General features: G+C 52.3%; 2 protein-coding genes across 5 annotated transcripts in view; one reads left to right on the top strand and one right to left on the bottom strand.

Annotated features, from left to right (window-relative positions):
* Nucleotides 1-715: 715 nt before the first annotated feature.
* Nucleotides 716-21,766, bottom strand: part of CTSA (cathepsin A) — a 29,010-nt gene continuing 7,959 nt past the window's right edge. The window contains exons 1-15 of one of the 3 annotated variants that reach the window (XM_058176006.1): nucleotides 8,799-8,931; nucleotides 7,266-7,435; nucleotides 7,085-7,196; nucleotides 6,732-6,782; nucleotides 6,485-6,571; nucleotides 6,244-6,399; nucleotides 5,747-5,838; nucleotides 5,574-5,658; nucleotides 5,361-5,452; nucleotides 5,152-5,230; nucleotides 4,393-4,538; nucleotides 4,232-4,307; nucleotides 2,582-2,671; nucleotides 1,636-1,740; nucleotides 716-1,144 (exon numbers count right to left, since the gene is read on the bottom strand). In XM_058176006.1, the coding sequence (XP_058031989.1) occupies nucleotides 1,061-1,144; nucleotides 1,636-1,740; nucleotides 2,582-2,671; nucleotides 4,232-4,307; nucleotides 4,393-4,538; nucleotides 5,152-5,230; nucleotides 5,361-5,452; nucleotides 5,574-5,658; nucleotides 5,747-5,838; nucleotides 6,244-6,399; nucleotides 6,485-6,571; nucleotides 6,732-6,782; nucleotides 7,085-7,196; nucleotides 7,266-7,435 (1,425 nt within the window). In that variant the 5' untranslated portion in view covers nucleotides 8,799-8,931 and the 3' untranslated portion in view covers nucleotides 716-1,060. Of the gene's footprint in view, nucleotides 1,145-1,635; nucleotides 1,741-2,581; nucleotides 2,672-4,231; nucleotides 4,308-4,392; nucleotides 4,539-5,151; nucleotides 5,231-5,360; nucleotides 5,453-5,573; nucleotides 5,659-5,746; nucleotides 5,839-6,243; nucleotides 6,400-6,484; nucleotides 6,572-6,731; nucleotides 6,783-7,084; nucleotides 7,197-7,265; nucleotides 7,436-7,597; nucleotides 7,824-8,798; nucleotides 8,932-21,766 lie in introns of those variants that run through there. The other 2 variants (XM_058176005.1, XM_058176007.1) reach the window with 2 other exon arrangements.
* On the top strand, nucleotides 8,441-21,611 carry NEURL2 (neuralized E3 ubiquitin protein ligase 2). 2 transcript variants are annotated; one of them, XM_058176013.1, is made up of 2 exons: nucleotides 8,441-9,204; nucleotides 21,217-21,611. In XM_058176013.1, the coding sequence occupies exons 1-2, from the start codon at nucleotides 8,535-8,537 to the stop codon at nucleotides 21,330-21,332; spliced, it is 786 nt and encodes a 261-aa protein (XP_058031996.1). In that variant the 5' UTR covers nucleotides 8,441-8,534; the 3' UTR covers nucleotides 21,333-21,611. The 2 variants fall into 2 exon arrangements, with proteins under 2 accessions (XP_058031996.1, XP_058031997.1); XM_058176014.1 differs by having other exon boundaries at nucleotides 21,126-21,263.

Here is a 21,766-nt window from a genome sequence, read left to right as displayed (position 1 = left end):
TGGGATAGTTGAAGAGGCAGCTGCCCAACCACCTCCCCGGCCTCAGGGCTTGGCACGCCCTTCCCCCATTAATTTAGGGAGAGGCAGCTGACAGGTGGGTGAGGCAGTCAGAGCGAAGGCTCCGCTCCCTGCCGCAGCTGCCTGCGCAGCCCCCAAAGCAGGCACCCCTTCCGGGAGGGGCAGACTGCTCCAGAACCCTGGGGGCTGCAGCTGGTGAGCACAGGCCCTGGAGGCTGGCGCTGCTCCTGCCTCCTGGACATGCTCAGCTCTGCAGCGCCTGGAGAAAACACCCCATGGCTGCTGTTCCTCCCCACAAGCAGCTTCTGGGGGCAGCCCAGGGGACAGGGCTGGAGGTGGGAAGGATGGAAAGAGTGGGGAAGGGCTGAGGAAGAATTACAGAAGAACAGAGTTGGAAGGGACCTTGGAGGTCTTCTAGTCCAACCCGCCGTTCATGCAGGAGATCTGAGACCAGGGGAGTCCAAACTTGGAACTTTTAAGACTTGCGGATTTCAACTCCCAGAATTCTCCAGCCAGCATAGCTGGGAGTCCACAAGGGGCACCTTTACCGTAAACACCATTCCGGCCAAATGGCTGTCCAGTCTCTTCTTCAAAGCCTCCAGTGACGGGGGCACCAGCTCTGCTTCAGGAAGACCCTCAGCCCCCAGACCCAGCTCTGCAGCTGTGGCAGCCGCTTCTCCACATATCACTCGGCTCCTTTTCCATTAGAAAAATAAGAGTTTAATCGCTTGATTGGACCAGAAAGGAGAACGTGGCCGCTCTTGACTTCAAGTTGAGTTCCTCCTTCAAGAGCAGCCAGAACGAAGGCTGAGAAGTGGTCCCCCCACTCCCCTTGGAGGGCAGCGAGAGGACCTGCTTCCTCCCTGAGGACAGTGCAAATGCGCAGAGAAGGGCGAGGGAGGGAGACGGGGCCCTGCCAGAGGACCCGCCCAGGGCCTGAGACCCTCCAGGCTTCCACCCAAGGCCGGTCAGGAGCCACTCCTTGCAGCCACGCCACAATGGGAGCGGGCCGGTCTCCCCAGGAAAGATGCTGTTCCTGAGCTTAGAAGGGCTGCCGAGTGAGGAACCGCTGCATCATGTTGAAGGCCGCCCGTGGCTGATCAGTGGGCACCATGTGGCCGGCACCCTGCAGAAGGGAGAGATGAAGGAACAGGAGTGTTGCGGCTGGCACCCCTCCTCACAGCCAGAAACAGCAGAAACGGGGAGGGGGCGGGGGAAGCAGTGGGAGGCTTGGGGGAAGGGGGGGGGATTGAGGAATACATGTGAGCCGTCTGTAGCCTGGGACAGTCCCAACACCTCCAGGTCAAACACTAGGAAAAAACAGAGGTGCCCAGATTGTTCCAAAAACAAAATGAAGGCAATTGATTGGTGGACAATGGACCATGGGGAGGTCCAGGGGAAAAAGGGGATTTCACCTATGCTGGTTTTTGCACGAAAACTTTAGAACTGGCTTTGCTACTCCTTTGCCTATGTGGGATTATTGATGGTGATATTCTTGGTAGAAAAACATCCCAGGAGTTACTTTTGTTGCATTTACCAATGGGACAGTTGACAGGTAGCCTCCCCGAGACCCTGGGAGGGCGAGCTTTGCTCCCGTGGGACCCCTCCCCATGCTACCTTGACGGTGAGGAAGGCAATGTTGGTGAACTCCTTCACGAAGCCCCCGATCTGATCCTGGCCGTCCTCGTCTGTGAAGATCCAGGGTCTCCGGGCCACCTCCACCTGCCGGCAAAAGGACCGGGGGGGGGGGGGAGCAGGGGGGGCGCAGCTGTGAGGGTCTCTGGGCTTCCAGAGGGGCAGCACAGATGAGGGGCAGGCAACACCCAGCCCGGCCCGATGGGGAGGGCCACAGGGGGAGTTAGGCGAGGAATCCCCATCGCAGGAGGCTGTGCCCCCCAGAATCCCTGAGCCCCATCGCCTTCCATGTGTCCCCCAACTCAGAGGGGGGAGGAGCTGCAGGGGGGGGTCAATCTCCTCTGTTTAGGTATTATTGATTCAACGTCTATGCCGCCCGTCTCCCTGCCAGGAGGCTCTACTTGACTGACAGCAGTTCATTTAGTGACCATTTGAAGTTACAAGAGTACTGAAAAAAGTGACTGCTTTTCACACTTACAACAGTTGCAGCATCCCCATGGTTACGCGATCAAAATCTGGGCGCTTGGCAACTGGTTCGTATTTATGGCCGTCACAGTCATAACTGGGTTACTTTCTGATAATCAAAGTCCTTGGGGAAGCTTGGTCTGCCTCACACTCGTGTTACTAGCTCAACAGTGGCATGGATTCACTTAACAACTGTGGCAAGGAAGGCATAGAATGGGCCAAACCTCACTGAACAACTGTCTTGCTTAGCGACAGAAACGTGGGGCTCAACTGTGATCGTAAGTCGAGGACTACGGGGAGGAGGTGGGCCGAGTGGCTCCTTCAGAAGAGACAGGCCAGGCGGGCACCTGCCCAGGGCACAGCATCGGGCAGACCAGCAGGGGGCGCCAGGTTGGGTCCCCACCCCACCCAGCCTGGGACCAGGGGTGCAGAGGAGACCAAGAGCCTCCCCAGCTCAGCCCACCTTCTGCTGCAGGGACTCCACAAACCATTCGTCCCCCAGGAAGTTGCAGGCCATGTCCACATCGCCATTGTACAGCAAGATGCGGTATTTCTGCGAAGATCACGTGAAGAATTAGTACTGCTTTATAAAACCTCAGTAAGGCCACACCTGGAATCCTGCAACCAGTTTTGGCCACCACAGATCACAAAAAAGATGTTGGGACTTTGGAAAAAGTTCAGAACAACTAAGAGGATCAAAGGCCTGGAGATTAAACCGTATGAAGAACAGCTGCAGGATTTGGGCTTGGCCAGTCTGGAGAAAAGGAGGACTTGGGAGGACATGATAGCCGTGCTTCAATATTTGAAAAGGTATCACAAAGAAGAGGCAGTCAATCTATTCTCCAAAGCACCTGAGGGCAGGACAGGGAACAATGGGTGGAAAATAATCAAGGAGAGAAGCAACCTAGAACTAAGGAGGAACTCCCTGACAATTAGAACAATCAAGCAGTGGAACAGCTTGCCACCAGAAATCGTGGGCACTCCATGACTGGAGGTTTTTAAGAAGAGACTGGACATTCACTTGTCTGAAATGGAATAAGATCTCCTGCTTGAGCAGGGGGTTGGACTAGGGTTGGGTAAGGTCCCTTGCAACTGTATTCTATTCTTATTCTTATTCTTATTTATTAAATTTTTATACCGCCCTTCTCCCGAAGGACTCAGGGCGGTGTACAGCCAGAAATAAAATACAAGATATGTACAATTAAAACAAATTAAAACATAGCAAAATTACAAAAACGGCTAATAATTAAAATTTAAATTTAAAATATTTAAGAATATTAATAAAACCCCAATTTAAAGTCAAACTATTATGCCAGTCCCGCTTGAGTAAATAAGTATGTTTTTAGCTCACGACGGAAGGTCCGAAGATCAGGCACTTGACGTAGGCCAGGGGGAAGTTCATTCCAGAGCGTCAATGCTCCCACAGAGAAGGCCCTACCTCTGGGGGCCGCCAGCCGACACTGTTTGGCGGACGGCACCCTGAGGAGACCCTCTCTATGAGAGCGTACGGGTCGGTGGGAGGCATAAGGTAACAGCAGGTGGTCTCGTAAGTACCCGGGTCCTAAGCCATGGAGCGCTTTAAAGGTGGTGACCAGAATCTTGAAGCGCACCCGAAAGACCACAGGAAGCCAGTGCAGACTACGGAGCAGTGGTGTTACGTGGGAGCCACGAGCGGCTCCCATTACTACTCACGCAGCCGCATTCTGGACTAACTGCAGCCTCCGGGTGCACCTCAAGGGCAGCCCCATGTAGAGAGCATTGCAGTAATCCAACCGAGACGTAACCAGAGCGTGGGTGACTGTGCATAAGGCATCCCGGTCAAGGAAGGGACGCAACTGGCGGACCAAGCGGACTTAGTAAAAGGCCCTCCTGGAGACGGCCGCCAGATGTTCATCAAAGGACAGCCGTCCATCCAGGAGGACGCCCAAGTTGCGAACCACCTCCTTTGGGGCCACTAACTCGCCCCCAACAGTCAGCTGCGGCATATTCTAGCAGCCGGCCAGGATTACAAGGGCCTGGAGGAAGAGCCAGCCTGGATTTCCCTCCATGGGGGGTAGGGTGGGGGGGCAATACAGCAAGGAGCACTGTCATCCTCCCATCCCCAGCAACTCACCCCAGTGCTAAGCAGCTTCAGGTACTGGTCGTTCATCTTGGAGTAGACCCGCTTATAGCCACGGCTGACAGCAAAGCTGGAAAAGGGACCCGATTAGGGGGTGGCCTGCAGAAGCCTCCCCCCCCCAATGCATCAAGAGCTGCCCTGCGCGCGCCCCTCACCTGCAGATCTCCCATGCTGGGGCATCACCCTGAATGTGCAGGGCCTGGCGCACTTGAGGGTCATTCAGGTAGCGGGTGAGGCCCGTGGTGTTGATGCAGGGGGGGTCCAGTCGCACCTGCTTGATCACCCCCAGGTTCAGCAGATTCTGAGGGATTCCAAGCACAGCGGCTGTTCCAGGAGGCTTCCACCCACAAAGGGGCAGCTCCATTCATTCATTCACTTTATTTATTCACTCACTTACTCACCCACCCACCCATCCACACATTCATTCATTTACTCATTCACTCTCACTCACTCATTCATTCACTTATTCACCCACCATTTATTCATTCATTCATTCATTCATTCATTCTTCCCTTCCTCCTTCCCTCAGTCAGCTGCTTTCAGGCTTTCAAGGGACAGAGGAAAGCTGCTGAGATGCCTGAAGAGTCTTCGCTTCCTCCTCCTCCTCCTCCTGGGTTCTGGGGAACTGTCTTAAATCCACAGCCACCTGAGTTGCTGGGGGTCCATGGGGGCCCCCATAGAAGTGCATGAAACCTTCGCTCTGCTTTCTCAGACCATTTCAGACAGGAGTTTCTAGCAAGATGGCTCTTGTCCCCAAAAGAATCTCCCATCCTGAAGGAGGCCATTCTTGGGTGTTCCAGAGACCACCCCCCACAGTGCAGGGTCACCTTTGAGGCCCCCAACCCATCTTCCCCAGCAGGGCTCATGTCCAGGCCAGCCTGGCCGTCATCGCGTCCCAAGCGGCTTCTGCTCACCTGCCTCCAAAGGCTGCGGATCGGGTGCCAGACGAAGCGGTTTCCCAGGTCGTGAGTCACAATGGTCCCGTCCAGGTAGCTGCCAGGAGGACAATGGCTGAGCGGTCTTACTGGGCTCCTCCACCCAGGGGGAGCCCTGCCTGCCACTACCAGAAGACAAGGAACTGGGAAGAGGGGGGAGGAAAGCCTGCAAACCGCCAGGTACTCACCTGAATTTTCCTGGCACCCCCCCAGCACAGGGGGCATAGAGGTTGTAGATATTGAGGCCGGATTCATCCACAATGTGGATCATCTCCACCATCTGGGAGGAACAAGAGAGCCGGATGATCTCAAGAGGTCCCCCCCCTGCCCCTCATGCCCATTCCCCTCCAGTCTTCCACAGGCAGAGAGTCCCACCGGATCTCACCCCCCCCCCCACTCACAGCAGTCGTGCAGTTCACATTTGGGTTTTTGTGGAAGTCGCACTTCCCTCCAGAGCAGCAGAAGCGCTGCAGGTCACCCCAGAGCCTGTGGAGGAGAAGCAGGGGGTCCTCAGCCGCCTCTGGGGCAGCAGCGCCAGCCCCTCCCCTTCCCAAGACACCTCCCCCAGGCTCACCGGTTCCCCAGGAGGCCGTGGTAGTAGGCGAAGTAAACCAGGGAGTTGTCGTTGGTCTCATAGGAGGAGAGCCCGTTGCCCACCGAGAGGCCCTGAAAGACACGTCCATCTGGTGACCCCAGCAGCCCCTCACCACCATTTCCCTTTGCCCCCCAATGTCCAAAACAAGAGGAATTGACTGCTATTGGCAGTCAGGTCCTCCCCGGTGCTGCCCCCCCCCCCCGGATGGCAGGAAAATGGGGCAGGCGCTGGCTGGGGAAGGCTGGTCCACACCCTGTTTTGGTTCCCCAAAAGAGCAGCTCACGAGAGGCTCAGGGAGGGACAGCAGCTGCTGTTAGGGGGAATTCCGGTTCTGCCATTCTTCACCTCAGCAGAGCTGCCCAGTGCCAGTGCCCCTGGGCACCCCTGCGGCCACCACCCACTTCTATACCCGCCCATTTAATGCCAGGCTCCCGGGAGTCTGCTCCAGGGCCATGGGGCCCTGATGACACACCCACCTTCAAGTTGAGGCTGGCGTCCTGCATGACCCACTCTGCCAGGGTGGGGATGTAGATCCCGCCGTAGCTTTCTCCGGCCAGGTACAGGTCTTTGGGCAGATGCTCCGGAAACAGGTTGAAGAACTCTTTCAAGGCCAGGTAGTTGACGCGGGCCACCTGTGGGGGCAGAGAGGGCAACATGCCAGGCACCAGCTGGCTGGCTATAGGGCAAGGAGGGCAGGGGCCAAGGGTCAGCACTCACCTCTGTGTCATTGGTGTGGTAGTCTTGGCTATCTGAGTAGGAGTAGCCGACGCCAATCGGGGACTCCAGGTACAGGATGTGAGCGAGCTGGAGGGAGACAAGGAGGGGTGAGGGGTCCACGGTGTGTGTGTGTGTGTGTGTGTGTGTGTGTGTTATCTTGCCCCTGCGACTCATGCCCTCTGGTGGGGGTGGGTAGGAGATGCTCCAGCCAAGCTTTCAGGGCTGTGTGTGTGTGGGGGGGACTCACCTTATTCCAGGCATATTCATTGTATGTCAAGGTAGCCCCATCTGGCTGGACCTAAAGGAGAACAAGTGACCCTCCTCAGTGAAGACTCCCCAGGGTGCCCACAGCCTTTGCCCGAGGACCAGGCTCTCTGCCCCCCTGGGCACCTTGGAAGGCACAAGAGCCCCTCCTAAGGGAGGCAACAGTTGCAGGGGTGAGTGTGACCTCACAAATGCCAGAGACACAAGAGCCAGGCCTCCCAGCCGGGCCCCGGGACACTTGAAGGGAAGCTGCCCCTGAGCCCCCGGGCAGGGGGCTATTGCCTGCCTCCCTACACCCATAGGCGGCCCCCGGGGGAGCAGGGGGGGGCGACTGACCCTGAAAGGCCCGTGCTCGGTCAGGAGGCCGGCGATGGAGCTGCAGCCGGGGCCCCCGTTCAGCCAGAGCACCAGCGGCTTCTCCCCGTCCGCGTCCTGCGCCTCGACGAACCTGCGGAGGGGAAGCCGCGGTCAGAGGGGCCGCTCCGTCCCGCCACCCGCCCGTCCGCCGCCAGCCTACCAGTAGTGCAGGTGCTTGTCGCCGTCCACGCTCAGGTAGCCCGTGTACTGCTCGAAGGCCGGCTGCTTGGGCAGCCCCGGCAGGAAGTCGATCGCGAACTTGGACGACGGCGGCCCGGACCAGGCGGCGGCGGCGCCCAGGAGGAGCAGCAGCGGCAGCGGCAGAGCCATCTGCGGGGAAGGAAGCGCAGGGCGGTCGGTCAGGAGGCTCCGGGGAGACGGACGGGGCTCCTGCGGGAGGAGGCTGCCCCCCACCCGGATCCCTCCGGAGCGAGGCCGGCGGGGTCCCGGCAGCGGCGACTGCGGGGCCGGCTCTCCTCCGGCGGAGCTCACTTGGCCACGGGGAGGCTCCTGGGGCTCCGGCAGCGGCAACAGCAGCGGCACCCGGGCGCACGTGACTGCCGCTCCCCGCCGGGCCCTGGTCACTTGACGGGCGGGGCGGGGCCCGGAGCCAGCAGCGGCCAATCGGGGCGGCGCGCCACCTCGCCCCGCCCGCTGCAGAGCCGGAGGAGGCGAAGCGGGGGAGCGGCGGCCGGGATTTCCCAGAGCCAAGCGCCCCCGCCGCCCCCCCCCCGCGGCTCTCCCCACGCGCCTCCCCAGCGCCGGCCTGGCTTTGAGCAGCCGCTGCCCCAGAAGCTCCGGGGGCGCTGCGGGATGGCGGGGGCCGCTCCTTTGGGCGCCTCTCGGGGGCGGGGGGTGGGTGGGTGGGGGAGACGGCTGCTTCGGCCCGCATCGCAGCCCAGACTGGCCCAGTGGCCGCACAGCTCCCCGAGCCCGGCTGCCCCGCCGCCCCTTCGCTGGGATTAGGGTTCGGACTGGGGCGGGGGGCGCAGGCGAGAGCGAGGCCCCTGGAAGCCCGGCAGCCGCTCGGATCGGGTGGCGGAAGGGGGCGGTGGACGCTCCCTGGTTTGGGGGGGTTGTTTGGAGGAGAAGAGCGGCGCGGGCTGGGCAGAACCGCTCTGAGCGTCCGGCGGCGTTTTCCGAGCCGCATCTGCTCCCGATGCCCGGGCCAGCCCGGGATTTCGACGTCCGGGTTGCCTTCTGATTCCAGAGGCGCCCCCGGCCCACCTTGACGGGCGGCAGTTGCACACCTGGGAAAGCGGGGGGGGGGCGGGGGGAGGCGGTCTCATCCTGCTCCCGGGAGCGCTGGGCGCTAGGACCCGGCCCGGCTGCCGCTCTCTCGCCCTATTTGGAGCCGGCCGTCCCAGGAGGACGTCCGGCCGCTCGCAGCCCCCTTAAAATAGCCTGGGCTGGGCCGTGGGGATCCGCGATGGCGGCTGCGCGCCACCCCCCCACGCGCTTCCACGGGGTCCACGGGGCCCACGTGTGCCTGGACGCCTCCCGCACGCGGGCCACCCGCGTGGAGAGCTTCGCCCACGGGCTGTGCTTCAGCCATCGGCCGCTGGAGCCCGGCCAGCTCTTCCTGGTGGAGATCGAGGAGAAGGAGTCGGGCTGGTGCGGCCACCTGCGCGTGGGGCTGACCGCCCACGACCCCCGCGGCCTGCCCGCCGTGCCCGAGTACTCGCTCCCCGACCTGGTCAAGCTGGGCGACAGCTGGGTCTTCGCCATCACCCGCAACCACAACCGCGTGAGCGAGGCGCCGGCCGGCGGGCGGGGGCTCCTCGGCGGCCCCCACCTGCTGATCGATCAAGTCCGCATCCCCCGCGACAAGCTGGTGGGCCGGAGCCGCCCGGGCCGCTACAGCCACATCCTGGACGAGCTGTACAAAGGCAACGTGCTGCCGCCCACGGCCCGCAAGAGCCGCATCGGGGTGCTGTTCACGCTGCAGCCGGACGGGACGGCCCAGATGCACATCGTCATCAATGGGGAAGACATGGGGCCCAGTGCCAGGGGTCTGCCCGGCTCCCGACCCCTCTATGCTGTGATTGACATCTTTGCTTCCACCAAGAGCGTCCGAATCATCCAGGTGGAATACGGCTGTAGGTATTGCCCAGTCTGCCCACCCCACCCATCGACCCCAGGCCTGGCTAAACCAGCCCCCAGTGGGGCTGCTGGTTGGCTAGAAATAGGAAAGGCCCGTGGGGTCCCGCTTGGGCTGTTTGACTCCATGTTGAGTATCAAGAACGGTTGCAGGAATTGGGTAGGTCTAGTTTAATGAAAAGAAGGACTAGGGATGACCTGACAGCAGTCTTCCAGTATCTGAGGGACCTGCTATGAGGAAGAGGGGAGGTCAAGCTATTCTTCAAAGCACCAGAAGTCAGGCCAAGGAACAATGGCAGGAAATTAACCAAGGAGAGAAGCAACCTGTAATTAAGGAGAAATTTCCTAACAATGAGGACAATTAACCAGTGGAACCAGTTGTCTTCAGAAGTTTTAGGTGCTCCATCAGTGGAGGTTTTTAAGGGACTGGGCAGCCACTTATCTGGAATGTTCTAGGATCTCCTCCTTTTGCAGAGAGTGGGAGTTGGACTAGAAGACCTCCAAAGTCCCTTCCTATTCTGAGTTAGCCCAGGTGAGGGTGGGATGCATTGGAGGAGAGAGACCCCAGCCAGCACTTGACATTTTTTCTCTCTGGGTGTCGTGTTCACCCTGGAGGAAGGAGGCCTGGGTCCCAAACTCATGTTAGGAACAGGAAGTCACGGGGTCATCGTACATGCATTAATCTGCAAGATGCCAGAAGCCGGTCTGATCCTCCGTTGTGGGACCATGATAATCCCTCGTGTTCCCAAATCACCTTCCAGCCCTCTGGAAGCACCTGGACCAGCCCCGCCCTTGCAATCTTTCCATCAAAGCCCTTGAGGACTATCATTAATCTCTGGTGTGGGTGGGGCAGCTTTACTCAAGAAGCCTGATGAGCAAAGAACTTCCTGCTTCTGTTGTGGTTGGGTGGTTGTGCTGGGTGTCTTCAGAGTTCCACTTTCCCCTTTCCCAGAGAGAGACGGTTAGGAAGCGAAGAAGGGCTCCAGAGCTCCCGAGGGGCACCTTTTTTGCAGCAGTCTTCCTGCTCTGCTTTTTCCTTCACCCACCACCTCTTCCCCCCCCCACAAGAAACCGTTTTTTCTCAGGAAAACTGACCTTCCCTTCAGTCCCACGTGGTGGCCCTCTGCAGAAGGGGCATCTCCTGCCTCTGAGCGGCTTCCGTCCTCTTTTTCCCTTCCCTTTCTTTCCATTTATGAGATTGGGCGAGTACGCTGGCTTCCAGTCCTGGACTCACAATGCTTCATTTAGTGACACTTCCCAGTTGCAACGGCACTGGAAAAAAAACATGACCATTTTTCACACTTACGACCTTTCTGGCCTTTCCCAGGGTCACCTGATCAAAATTCAGAAGCTTGGCAACTGACTCGTCTTGATGACCTTTGCTGTGTCCCGGAGGGTCACCTGATGCCCTTTTGCCACCTTCTGACAAGCAAATGCAACGGAGACCCCCAGATTCACTTAAACAACCAGGCTACTAACTTACCATCTGCAGTGATTCACTTGATGATTGTGGCAAGAAAAGTGGTAAAATGTGGGGAAAATCACTTCCCAAAACAGAAATGTTGGGGTCAGTTGTGATCATGAGACAAGAACAACCTGTACGTCTTCCTGCAGAACTCGTAGCTTCTTTTTCATTTCTTTCACTTCCTTCTTTCCCAAAATCCACTGAAGCAAAAACCCCTCTCCCGTTCGGGGCCTCTGACCCCACTTTCCCTCCGTCTCTAATCCCCTCAGTCTTTCATCAGAAACAATCAGATTAATCACGCTTTAGATTGACAGCCCTTCCGATGCCAGGCACAGGCAGGAATCGCCCGATGTATTGGAAACAGGCCTTTTTCTTTGGAGATGCCCATCATTCTCGCGCATTCCTGGGTCTCCAAAGGGCTCGGTTGCTTTTTTGGCCTTCTCTCCCCTCCTTCCCACCCAGCCACTCAGTCCCTGCACCGGAAGGGACCCCCTCCCCAAATCTCATTCCATCAGAACATTTCTGGCTCTCATTTCTGGCTCTCCTGTTGTCACCACTCAGTTTTGGGTAACCTGCAACCACCAACAACAACAACCCCGGATTCCTTCCGACTTCTACAGGCACCTCTAGCAACCCACCAGTTCCCTCCTCCTGACTATGTTTTAGTCCTAATCAGAACAACAGAATAACAAAGAGATGGAAGGGACCTTAGAGGTCTTCTAGTTCGCCCCCCTGCTCAAGGAGGTCCTACACCATTTCAGAGAAATGGCTGACCAACATTTTCTTTAAAAGCCTCCAGTGATGGAGCACCCACAACTGCTGGAGGGAAGCTGTTCCATTGATTAATTGTTCTCACTGTTAGGAAATTTCTCCTTAATTCCAGGTCGCTTCTCTCTTTAATTAGTTTCCATTCATTGCTTCTTGTTCTACCTTTGGGTACTTTGGAGAACATGGTGAGTGGTGACCCCTCTCTTCTTTTCTTTTATGTCCACTGAGAGCATCTGCACCAAGACAAATTCCTTGTGTGTCCAATCACACTTGGCCAATAAAAAATTCTATTCTATTCTATTCTATTCTATTCTATTCTATTCTATTCTATTCTATTCTATTCTATTCTATTCTATTCTATTCTTTGTTTCAGCCCCTCAAATATTAGAAGACTGCTATCATGTCACCCCTAGCCCTTCTTTTCTCAAGTTTTTTTTAAAATTAAACATAAAGAATTCAATGTGTACATAAACAGGGTGTTGTCTGGGTACAGTTAATTTTAAGTAGTAATAATATAATATAATTATATTATTATTATATATAATATAATAATATTCACAACATTAATAATGATATAATAATAATAATAATAATAATAATAATAATAATAATAATAATAATAATAATAATAATAATAATAATAATATTTGCATATTCATTTTAGTAAACCTTATGTAAGCCCTTCTTTTGTCTAGGCTAGACCTACCCAGTTCCTGCAACCGTTCTTCATATGTTTTAGCCTCCAGCCCCCTAATCATCTTTATTGATTTTCTCTGCACTCTTTCTAGAGTCTCAACATCTTTTTTATATTGTGACCAAAACTGGATGCAATATGGTCTCACCAAGGCCTTATAAAGAGGTACCGACACTTCACGTAATCTTGAATCTATCTCTCTGTTAATCCAGCAGGATATTTGAGATCTTGCTGTATTCTTGGGGCCACCTCCCCCCAAGGAAAACTTTCCCCCCTCAGGCAGCCTTCCCGTGGACTTTCGCTGGCTATGGAGAAATCTTCCCTTGGACTTTCACTGGCTATGGAGTTGCGATCTTGGGGAGCAGTGGGTCACACCTGCCCCAGCCTGGCTCCTTAGGAAAGGAAGACCCTTGACTGCATTTGTGTGAAAGGTATACTTTCACTAAAGACCAAGTGGCTACAGTAAAGCAAAGCCAGAACTAAAACTCATGTATGAAGGGTCCATGGTAAGCTTTCTCTTTTCCCCATTCTTCCCCCTCGTTATCTGTCTATTGTCCAGTTACATTCTAAGAATTTATTTTGGTAAGGGTCCCTGTGCTGGCAGGCTGGGTGGTGAGCCTTGTGCTTCCCCTTTCAGGCCTCTGGCTTTGGAGTGATGAGTCAATGTCTCAGGACGGCAGGATGCATAGTTTCGGTTCCCCCCATTCCCCTTGAGCACAGCAATTCCCTCCCCGCATACTTTATGGCCGACTGGCATCTAATAAAGGGAGGCTGAGGCTGAAGCTCAAGATGGTAGTTCTGACAAGTGGTTGGGCTGGGATTGGAGAGTCCAGGATCCGTGGTCACTCAGGTCAGGCCTGCCTCCCTTCAAAACTCAAAAAAGAAAACCCCTAACTCCATTGATTTAGAGAAGTTTTACTAAGTTTTACTGTTTGAAGTGATAGCCGCGAAAGCAAGGCCAGAACTGATTTCAAATGCATGAAAGTTACAGATTGAAAGTCACCCCAAATCCCTCGCCCTAGGGTCCAGCACTGAGAGTCCAATCAACATCCAGTATGATGGTATGGGAAAGCTCCACTTCAGTTATTTCTCCCCCCTGCAGTCTCAGGATGGTTGGCCTTGATGGAGTGTAAACAACTCCACTCAGCAGTGCCATAATTCATGGGTGCAAACTTCCCTTTCAGTTCTCATGGGACTACACCAGCTCACTTCCCCATCCCAAATACCCGAGGCCCCCTCCCCTCCCCTATGGCAGCCAATAGCAAGCATGCTGAACAAAAACCATGCTGGCTGACACTCAAACACAGAAACTTCCCAAGGACTGTGGATGAGCCCAGCTGCTTCACACAGGGTGTTGCTTGGAGGGAGTTAGGAAGAGAGAGAGCTACGTCTTTTGATGGCTTTACTAATCATATTGACTTTAATTTCAAACGATGTGATTGATGGATAAAACAATAATTAGAAAGGAGGAAACACATTTATCTCTAATTGCCTAGTATTTCTCAAAACGTGATGACTCACTTATGTTCCATTTTCCCATTCCAGAGTTAATTGCTGCAGAACCACTCAAATCCCAAGGCAGAAGAAGGACAGGGTGTCCCAGTTTAAGGGTGTGGGTTGCTTCCCTTAAAATGCAGGTGACAGCCAGGAGCAGCATCGCCTGGTCTGTCCTCTGCCTCCTTTTCAGTTTGGCCCCATTGCAGCCTCAACATCTTACCTGTTTTAGTTTAAAGTGGTCTTAATATTTACTATTAAGAAATTCACTTATTTTTAGCGGGGCCCCTAAAGGAATCTTAGCAAGGACCTTCATGGCTCACCTAAGTGTGACTAGGTGGCTCAGTGGCTAAGACACTGAGCTTGTCGATCAGAAAGGTTGGCAGTTGGGCGGTTCAAATCCCTAGTACAGGTCTCCTGTGTGAGCAGGGGGTTGGACTAGATAACCTCCAAAGTCCCTTCCAACTCTGATACTGTTAAGTGCCTGTCCCATCAACTGGTTGGGCCATAAGCGGAGATAGTTAAAGGCCAACCATTTGTCCCAAAGGTGCTTTTTCAAGAGGCAACTGGATTCCCTTGTTTTTCTTTGAAAACGTTTCGCTTCTCATCCAAGAAGCTTCTTCAGCTCTGACTGGATGTGGGGGAAGGGAAGGATTTATACTTGAAAAAGCACCTTTGGGATAACCATGACCTGGATGACTGAGAATCTCTATAGACATTTAGCAAACCATTCATGTTTCTTGAGTGAGTGGGGGACTTGCAAGAGGAGAAAATGGTAAGAAGCATGTATTAGAAATGGAGGAAAGAAAATGGCTATCTGGGGCACGGGGGGGGGGGGGGGGCGGAATAGTAAACCGAGAGGAAGGGGATTGATTTGAACCAAGTAGGTTTGCTTTTGAGGAATTGACATATGTACTTGGGAAGAGAAGAGGCAGATTGGAATAGTTGCAGGAATTGGGTATGTCTTCTAGTCTAAGAAAGAGAAGGACTAAGAGGGGAACATGATTGAACTCTTCCGATATCTGAGGGGTTGCCACAAAGAACATGGAACAATACATTTGGAAGGGACTTTGGAGGTCTTCTAGTCCAGCCCTCTGCTCGAGCGGGAGATCCTATACCATGTCAGACAAATGGTTGTCCAGTTCCCTTCAGTGCTGGGAGCGCCCACAGCTACTGGTGTGGCAATCCTCTTGTGGTTTCAGGACAGGGGCCTCCAAACTCAGCAAGTTTAAGACTTGGGGACTTCAACTCCCAGAATTCCCCCGCCAGCCATTCAGTAGCATGACCTAGTACAGGTGTCCAACTTTGGCTACTTTAAGACTTGTGGACTTCAACTTCCAGAATTCGCCAGCTAGCATGGCTGGCTGGGGAATTCTGGGAGTTGAAGTCCACAAGTCAAGTTGCCAAGTTTGGAGGTCCCTGTTTTAGAACACAGAACATAGAATCCTAGGGTCTCAGAGGTCTTCTAGTCTAACCCTCTGCTTGAGCAGGAACCCTGCTGCTCGAGCAGAGGGTTGTTGTCAGACAAATGGTTGTCCAGTTTCCTTCAGTGATGGAGCACCCAGAACTTCTGGTGGCAAGCTGTTCCATTGGTTAATTGTCCTTACTGTCAAGAAATTTATCCTGAATTCCAGGTTGCTTCTCTCCTTGATTAGTTTCCATCTGTTCCTTCCTTCTTGTCCTGCCTTCTGGTGCTTTGGGGACCAGGCTGACCCCTTTATCTTTGTGGCAGCCCCTCAAATATAATGAATAGAATAGAATAGAATAGAATAGAATTTTATTGGCCAAGTGTGATTGGACACACAAGGAATTTGTCTTGGTGCATATGCTCTCAGTGTACATAAAAGAAAAGATACGTTCATCAAGGTACAACATTTACAACACAATTGATGATCAATATATCAATATAAATCATAAGGATTGCCAGCAACAAGTTATAGTCATACAGTCATAAGTGGAAAGAGATTGGTGATGGGAACTATGAAACGATTAATAGTAGTGCAGATTCAGTAAATAGTCTGACAGTGTTGAGGGAATTATTTGTTTAGCAGAGTGATGGCCTTCGGGAAAAAACTGTTCTTGTGTCTAGTTGTTCTGGTGTGCAGTGCTCTATAGCGTCGTTTTGAGGTAGGAGTTGAAACAGTTTATGTCCAGGATGCGAGTGATCTGCAAATATTTTCACGGCCTCTTCTTGATTCGTGCAGTATACAGGTCCTCAATGGAAGGCAAGTTGGTAGCAATTATTTTTCTGCAGTTCTAATTATCCTCTGAAGTCTGTGTTTTTCTTGTTGGGTTGCAGAACCGAACCAGACAGTTATAGAGGTGCAAACGACAGACTCAATAATTCCTCTGTAGAATTGGATCAGCAGCTCCTTGGGCAGTTTGAGCTTACTGAGTTGGCACAGAAAGAACATTCTTTGTTGTCCTTTTTAATGATGTTTTGATGTTAGCTGTCCATTTGAGATCTTGCGATATGATAGAACCCAGAAATTTGAAGGTTTCTACTGTTGATACTGTGTTGTCAAGTATTGTGAGAGGTGGAAGTATGGAAGGGTTTTCCTAAAGTCTACCACCATTTCTACGGTTTTGAGTGTGTTCAGTTCCAGATTGTTTTGGTTGCACCACAAGGCTAGTCGTTCGACCTCTCGTCTATATGCGGATTCGTCATTGTCTCGAATGAGACCAATCACTGTTGTGTCATCTGCGAACTTCAGTAGCTTAACAAATGGATCATTGGGGATGCAGTCATTGGTATACAGAGAGAAGAGAAGTGGGGAGAGCACACAGCCTTGGGGGGCCCCTGTGCTAATTGTACAGGTATTTGATGTGATCTTGCTTAGCTTCACCTGCTGCTTCCTGTTTGTTAGGAAGCTTGTGATCCACTTACAAGTCTGTTCCGGTACCTGTAGCTGGTTTAGCTTAGTTAGAAGAATGTCTGGAATGATGGTATTGAATGCTGAACTAAAGTCTACAAAAAGGACCCTTGCATAGGTCTTTGGAGACTCAAGATGTTGTAGGATGTAGTGCAGAGCCATATTAACAGCATCATCTGTTGATCTATTTGCTCGGTATGCAAATTGCAAGGGGTCTAAAAGCGGATTCGTGATGGTTTTCAGGTAGGAAAGCACTAGCCTTTCAAAGGTTTTCATGACTACAGATGTTAGAGCAACTGGTCTGTAGTCATTCAGTTCCTTGATGGTGGGCTTCTTCGGCACTGGGATGATGGTAGAGCGTTTGAAGCAAGAAGGAACATAGCACATCTCTAGTGATTTATTGAAAATATGGGTGAAGATGGGGGCCAATTGGTCAGCACAGACTTTTAAGCAAGAAAGAGTTATCTTGTCTGGGCCTGGAGCTTTTCCTGGCTTTTGTCTGTGAAATAGGTCCTGCACTTCCTTTTCTGTGATCACTAGGGGTTGTGAACCCAATGAAATGGGGTCAGTTGTAGGAGGCTTGGCTGTTGTTGCTGTGTCTGAGATGGGGGTTGTGGAGATAGGTGGCTGTAGTTTCCTTTCAAACCTGCAGTAAAACTCATTCAGGTCATCTGCCAGTTGTTGATTACTTCAGCCTGGGAAGGAGGTTTGCCATAGCCGGTGATATTTTTAAGAGTTTTCCACATGTTTGCTGGTTCATTTGCTGAAAATTGATTCTTTAGCTTTTCAGAGTAGCTTCTTTTTGCTGCTCTTATCTCCCTTGTTAGTGCATTTCTGGCCTGATTGTACAGCATTTTATCACCTTTTCTGTAGGCTTCCTCTTTGGAATGTCGTAGCTGCTTAAGTTTAGGTGTAAACCAAGGTTTGTTATTACTGTGTATTCGCACGTTCCTTGTAGGTACACATAGGTCTTCACAGAAGCTGACATATGATGTTACAGTATCTGTGAGTTCATCCAGGTCTGCAGAGGTATCTTTAAAAATATTCCAATCAGTGCAGTCAAAACATGAAACATGAAGGGGGTCAATCTATTCTCTAGGGCACCTGAGGGCAGAATAAGAAGCAGCGAATGGGAACTAATCAAGGAGAAATTTTCTGATAGCAAGAACAATTAATCTGTGGACCGGCTTACCTACATAAGTTTTGAGTGCTCTGGAGGTTTTTAAGAAGAGATTGGACAAGCACTTGTCTGAAACGGTAGAGGGTCTTCTGCTTGAGATTGAACTAGAAGATCTCCAAGGTCCCTTCCAACTCTAATATGCTGTTATTCTGTTATTCCCATTCCTGAAAGATTTCGAGCAAAAGTGAAATGCAAAATACCATCTCTCTGTAGCAACTGCAAGAAAGAATCTAGACAAACAATTTTGTCGTCATCTTAACATCCAGGATACAGATTAACAAGAGTTGGAAGGGACCTTGTAGGTCATCCAGTCCAATTCCGCCTCCCCCCTGCCCCAGCCCAAGCAGGAGACACCACACCGTTTCTGACTAATGGCAGTCCAGTCTCTTCTTGAAAGCTTCCATTGATGAAGCTCCCACAACTTCCGAAGACAACTTCTGTTCCATTGGTTGATTGTTCTCACTGTCAGAAAGTTCCTCTTCATTTCCTAATTGAATCTCTCCTAGATCAGTTTCCATCCATTGTTCCTTGTCTGGCCTCCAGGTGCTGTGGAGAATAGCCTGACCCCTTCCTCTCTGGGGCAGCCCCTCAGATATTGGAAGATGCTCTCCTGTCTCCCCTGGTCCTTCTCGTCCTTAGACTAGCCATGCCCAGTTCCTGCAACCGTTCGTCGTATGTTTTAGCCTCCAATCCCTGAATCCTCTTGGTTGCTCTTCTCTGCACTCTTTCCAGAGTCTCAACATGTTTTTTATTGTGTATTGTGAAGGAGATTTACTATGGCATACAGTTTCATGGAAACTGTTTCAGGGCATCTTGTATTTGCTCCCTTTCCCAGGTGCCACAATCCTCTTGATGTTGCTGTTACCACAACAGATTAACAAAACTATTTTTGGAAATTGTTCCTGAGGGATAAGGTTACACAGGATAAACAGGACCAACACAAACAGCTGTGTGGTATTTTTCAATCTCCAGGCGAATTTCTGGAAGTGGGGTTGATTTTGGGCGCTCCAGGCAGAGTTTGAAAGAATCATCTAGGATTTCCCAGGAGACCAATTAAAGAGGAAGGGAAGGAGCAGCATATCAGCAGTTAGAGACCTCAATTACTCAAGCAGGATAGAGCTGGAAGGGATTTTGGAGGTCTTCTAGCCCAACCCCCTGCTCAACCAGGTGGAATCCTATGCAATTTCAGACAAGTGGCTGTCCAGTCTCCTTCAAAACATCCAGTGATGGATTACCCACAGCTTCTGGATGGAAGCCCTTCCACTGGTTAACTATCCTCACTATTAGGAAATTTCTCCTTAATTCCAGGTTGCTTCTCTCCTTGTTTAGTTTCCATTCGTTGTTTCTTGGGTTGCCTTCTGGTGTTTTGGAAAATAAGTTGACCCCCCCTCCCTTTTCTGTGACAGCCTTTAAATACTGCTATCACGTCACCCCAGTCCTTCTTTTCTCTAGACTGGGCAAACCCAAATCCTGCAACCGTTCTTCATATGTTTTAGTCTCCAGGCCTCTTCTCTGCACTTTTTCCAAAGGTTTAACATCTTTTTTGTAATGTGGTGACCAAAACTGGATGCAGGATTCCAGGTGTGGCCTTACTGTGGTTTTATAAAGTGGTACTAATACTTCACACGATTTTGATTCTATGCCTCTATTTATACAACCCAGGATTTTATTAGCCTTTTTGCTCATCTTTAACTTGGCCTTCTAGTCCAGCCCTTTGCTCAAGCAGGAGACCCTCTGCCATTCCAGACAAGTGGCTGTCCAAGTCCCTTCTTAGAAACCTCCAGTGATGGAGCACGCACAGCTTCTGGAGGCAAGCAGTTCCACTGGTTAATTGTTGTCCTCCCTGTTAGGAAGTTTTTCCTTAATTCCAAGTTGCTTTCCTCCTCGATTATCTCTGGATATGGAGGTTGCTGAGGAGGGAAAGGGCTGGACCCCAGCTGTCAAGGAAGGCCTTTCTCCCTAGGAGACCCTCTCTTGAAGGCCTCTGGCATCCCCCCACCCACAGCATCCTTCCGTGGTGACCACACCTACTGAGGGGCAGCAGCTGTTCAGAATGGAAGGTGCCATGATGGAGACACGCCTGCCCACAGGCAACCCTAATTCATGCAGAGGGCCCCAGGAGGCTCTGCTGAGGCTGCTGAATAAGCCCAACTGCGTCACACCGGAGGCGTTGCACTCCTGCCACTTCTGAAGGACTCACTAACCCATGGTGCTGAGCCAGGCAATGTCCCTGTCCAGGAGCAGCTTTCACTCTGCCAAGGGATGTCTTTCTCTCACCGGGGGAAGGATAAGGACCCCGGGACCCCGGGAGGGCCACTGCAACATCTGCCGTGTGTCAAGGGCGGGAGGGGAGGAGGAACGGGAGGCCATTAAACTGAAGCCAAGTGACTGCTGGGTGGCTGGGGAGCCCCCCCCCCCCCCGGCTACATTTGTGCTTCTGAGTTTTAGCCAGCCCGCCCCCCTCCTCAGCCCCGCTCCCATGGCCGCCTGCCTTCTGGCTGGATCCACCCAGCACAGACTGATTGTGTTCCTCTTTTGCTCTGGGGGATCCAACCTTGGCAACTAAGACTTGTGGACTTCAACTCCCAGAATTCCCCAGGCAGCATCATTGATGCCAAGGTTGGACACCCCCCCTCCCCCCCGTCTACGGCCATAGAATTTCAGAGTGAACCTTCTTCTCAGAGGGCATCCCCCATTTTCTCTGATGAAGCCTTCCTTTGTGCCCTGTTGACTCTGTACCCCTTTAGATTAGAATATCAGAGCTGGAAGGGACTATGGAGGTCATCTAGTCCAACCCCCTGCTCAAGCAGGAGACCCTATGCCATTCCAGACAAATGGCTGTCCAGTCCCTTCTTGAAAACCTTCAGTGATGGAGCACCCAGAACTTCTGGAGGGAAGCCGTTCCAGTGAGTGATTCTTCTCGCATTCAGGACCCCTATTCTTTGTGGCAGCCCCTCAACTATTGGAAGACTGCTATTTTGTCACCCCTAGTCCTTCTCCTCGTTAAGATTAGACGTACCTAGTTCCCTTAACCATTCATCATAGTTTAACTGAATCATCTTTGTGGTTCTTCTCTGCACTCTTTCAAGAGTTTAAACATTGCTTTTTCTATTGTTTGCAAACTCTTTTTTCTTGTTTCATTTTGTAAGCGGGGTGGGGTGGAATTAGAGAATGAAAAATAGCAAGAGCTTCTAGCTTTCTGCCGCACAAAAATCAGCTGCTTGAGAATAATCAACTCAGAACAGCTTGGTTTGTGCAAAGGAGACGCTTATCTTGGTTTAATCCTCATGTCTTAACCTGGTTTAGCTGGGTTTGCAAAGTGGCACATTTATATTGGTTTAATTCGTGTATTAAACTGCTTTAATTAGGTCTGCACAAGGATACACTTTTGTTGGTTTAAAAAAGTCGTTTCTAAAGCTGGTTTGTAACTCTGTACACTTATGCAGGTCTAATCCTCACCTGTTAAACGAGTTTACCAGGGTCTGCATCTCTGGGCACTTGCGTTGGTCTAATCCTCACCTTCCTCTCCGCCCCCAGTGCCCTCCCTGCAGACTCTCTGCCGCACGGCCATCCAGAAACACATCAGCCACCGCCTGGCCATTGACGGGCTAAACCTGCCTCCGCTGCTAAGGGACCTCTGCAAATATGAATGAAGCACCTGGCCCAGCACACCTGCCTCACCTGTCCGACGGGTCTTTCCGGACGGTTCTGCAAATGCCTAAGTAGAAGCAGCCGGTTCAAGCAATGGGAAGCCTCCGCTGGGGCGCTCCCAAATGAACTGGGGAACCTCTCCTGCCCAAGGAGCAGCCCGGAAGGTGCCACACGAGGGCAGTGCCCCGTTGTGGTCAGGATGAGAATTTCCCGCATATAAATCTGACCAGGATCCGAGACAGTCACGAGTGTTCAATAAAAATAGTCTCAAGGAAAGGATATTGTTCTGGTTGTGAGGATATTTCCGTAGCACCTTCAGGCTTTGGTACCCCAGTTTCTCTAAGTCACCAGGGAAGACCCTGGCTGGGCTCACCCTGACAGGCCAGGACCAGCTGTGGCTCGGCCCGAACAAAGAGGCTCGCTCTTAGTCACACCT

This window comes from Ahaetulla prasina, chromosome 3, assembly GCF_028640845.1.
Source record: "Ahaetulla prasina isolate Xishuangbanna chromosome 3, ASM2864084v1, whole genome shotgun sequence".
Taxonomy (NCBI): Eukaryota; Metazoa; Chordata; class Lepidosauria; order Squamata; family Colubridae; genus Ahaetulla; species Ahaetulla prasina.
This window is presented reverse-complemented; position numbering and strand designations above follow the sequence as displayed.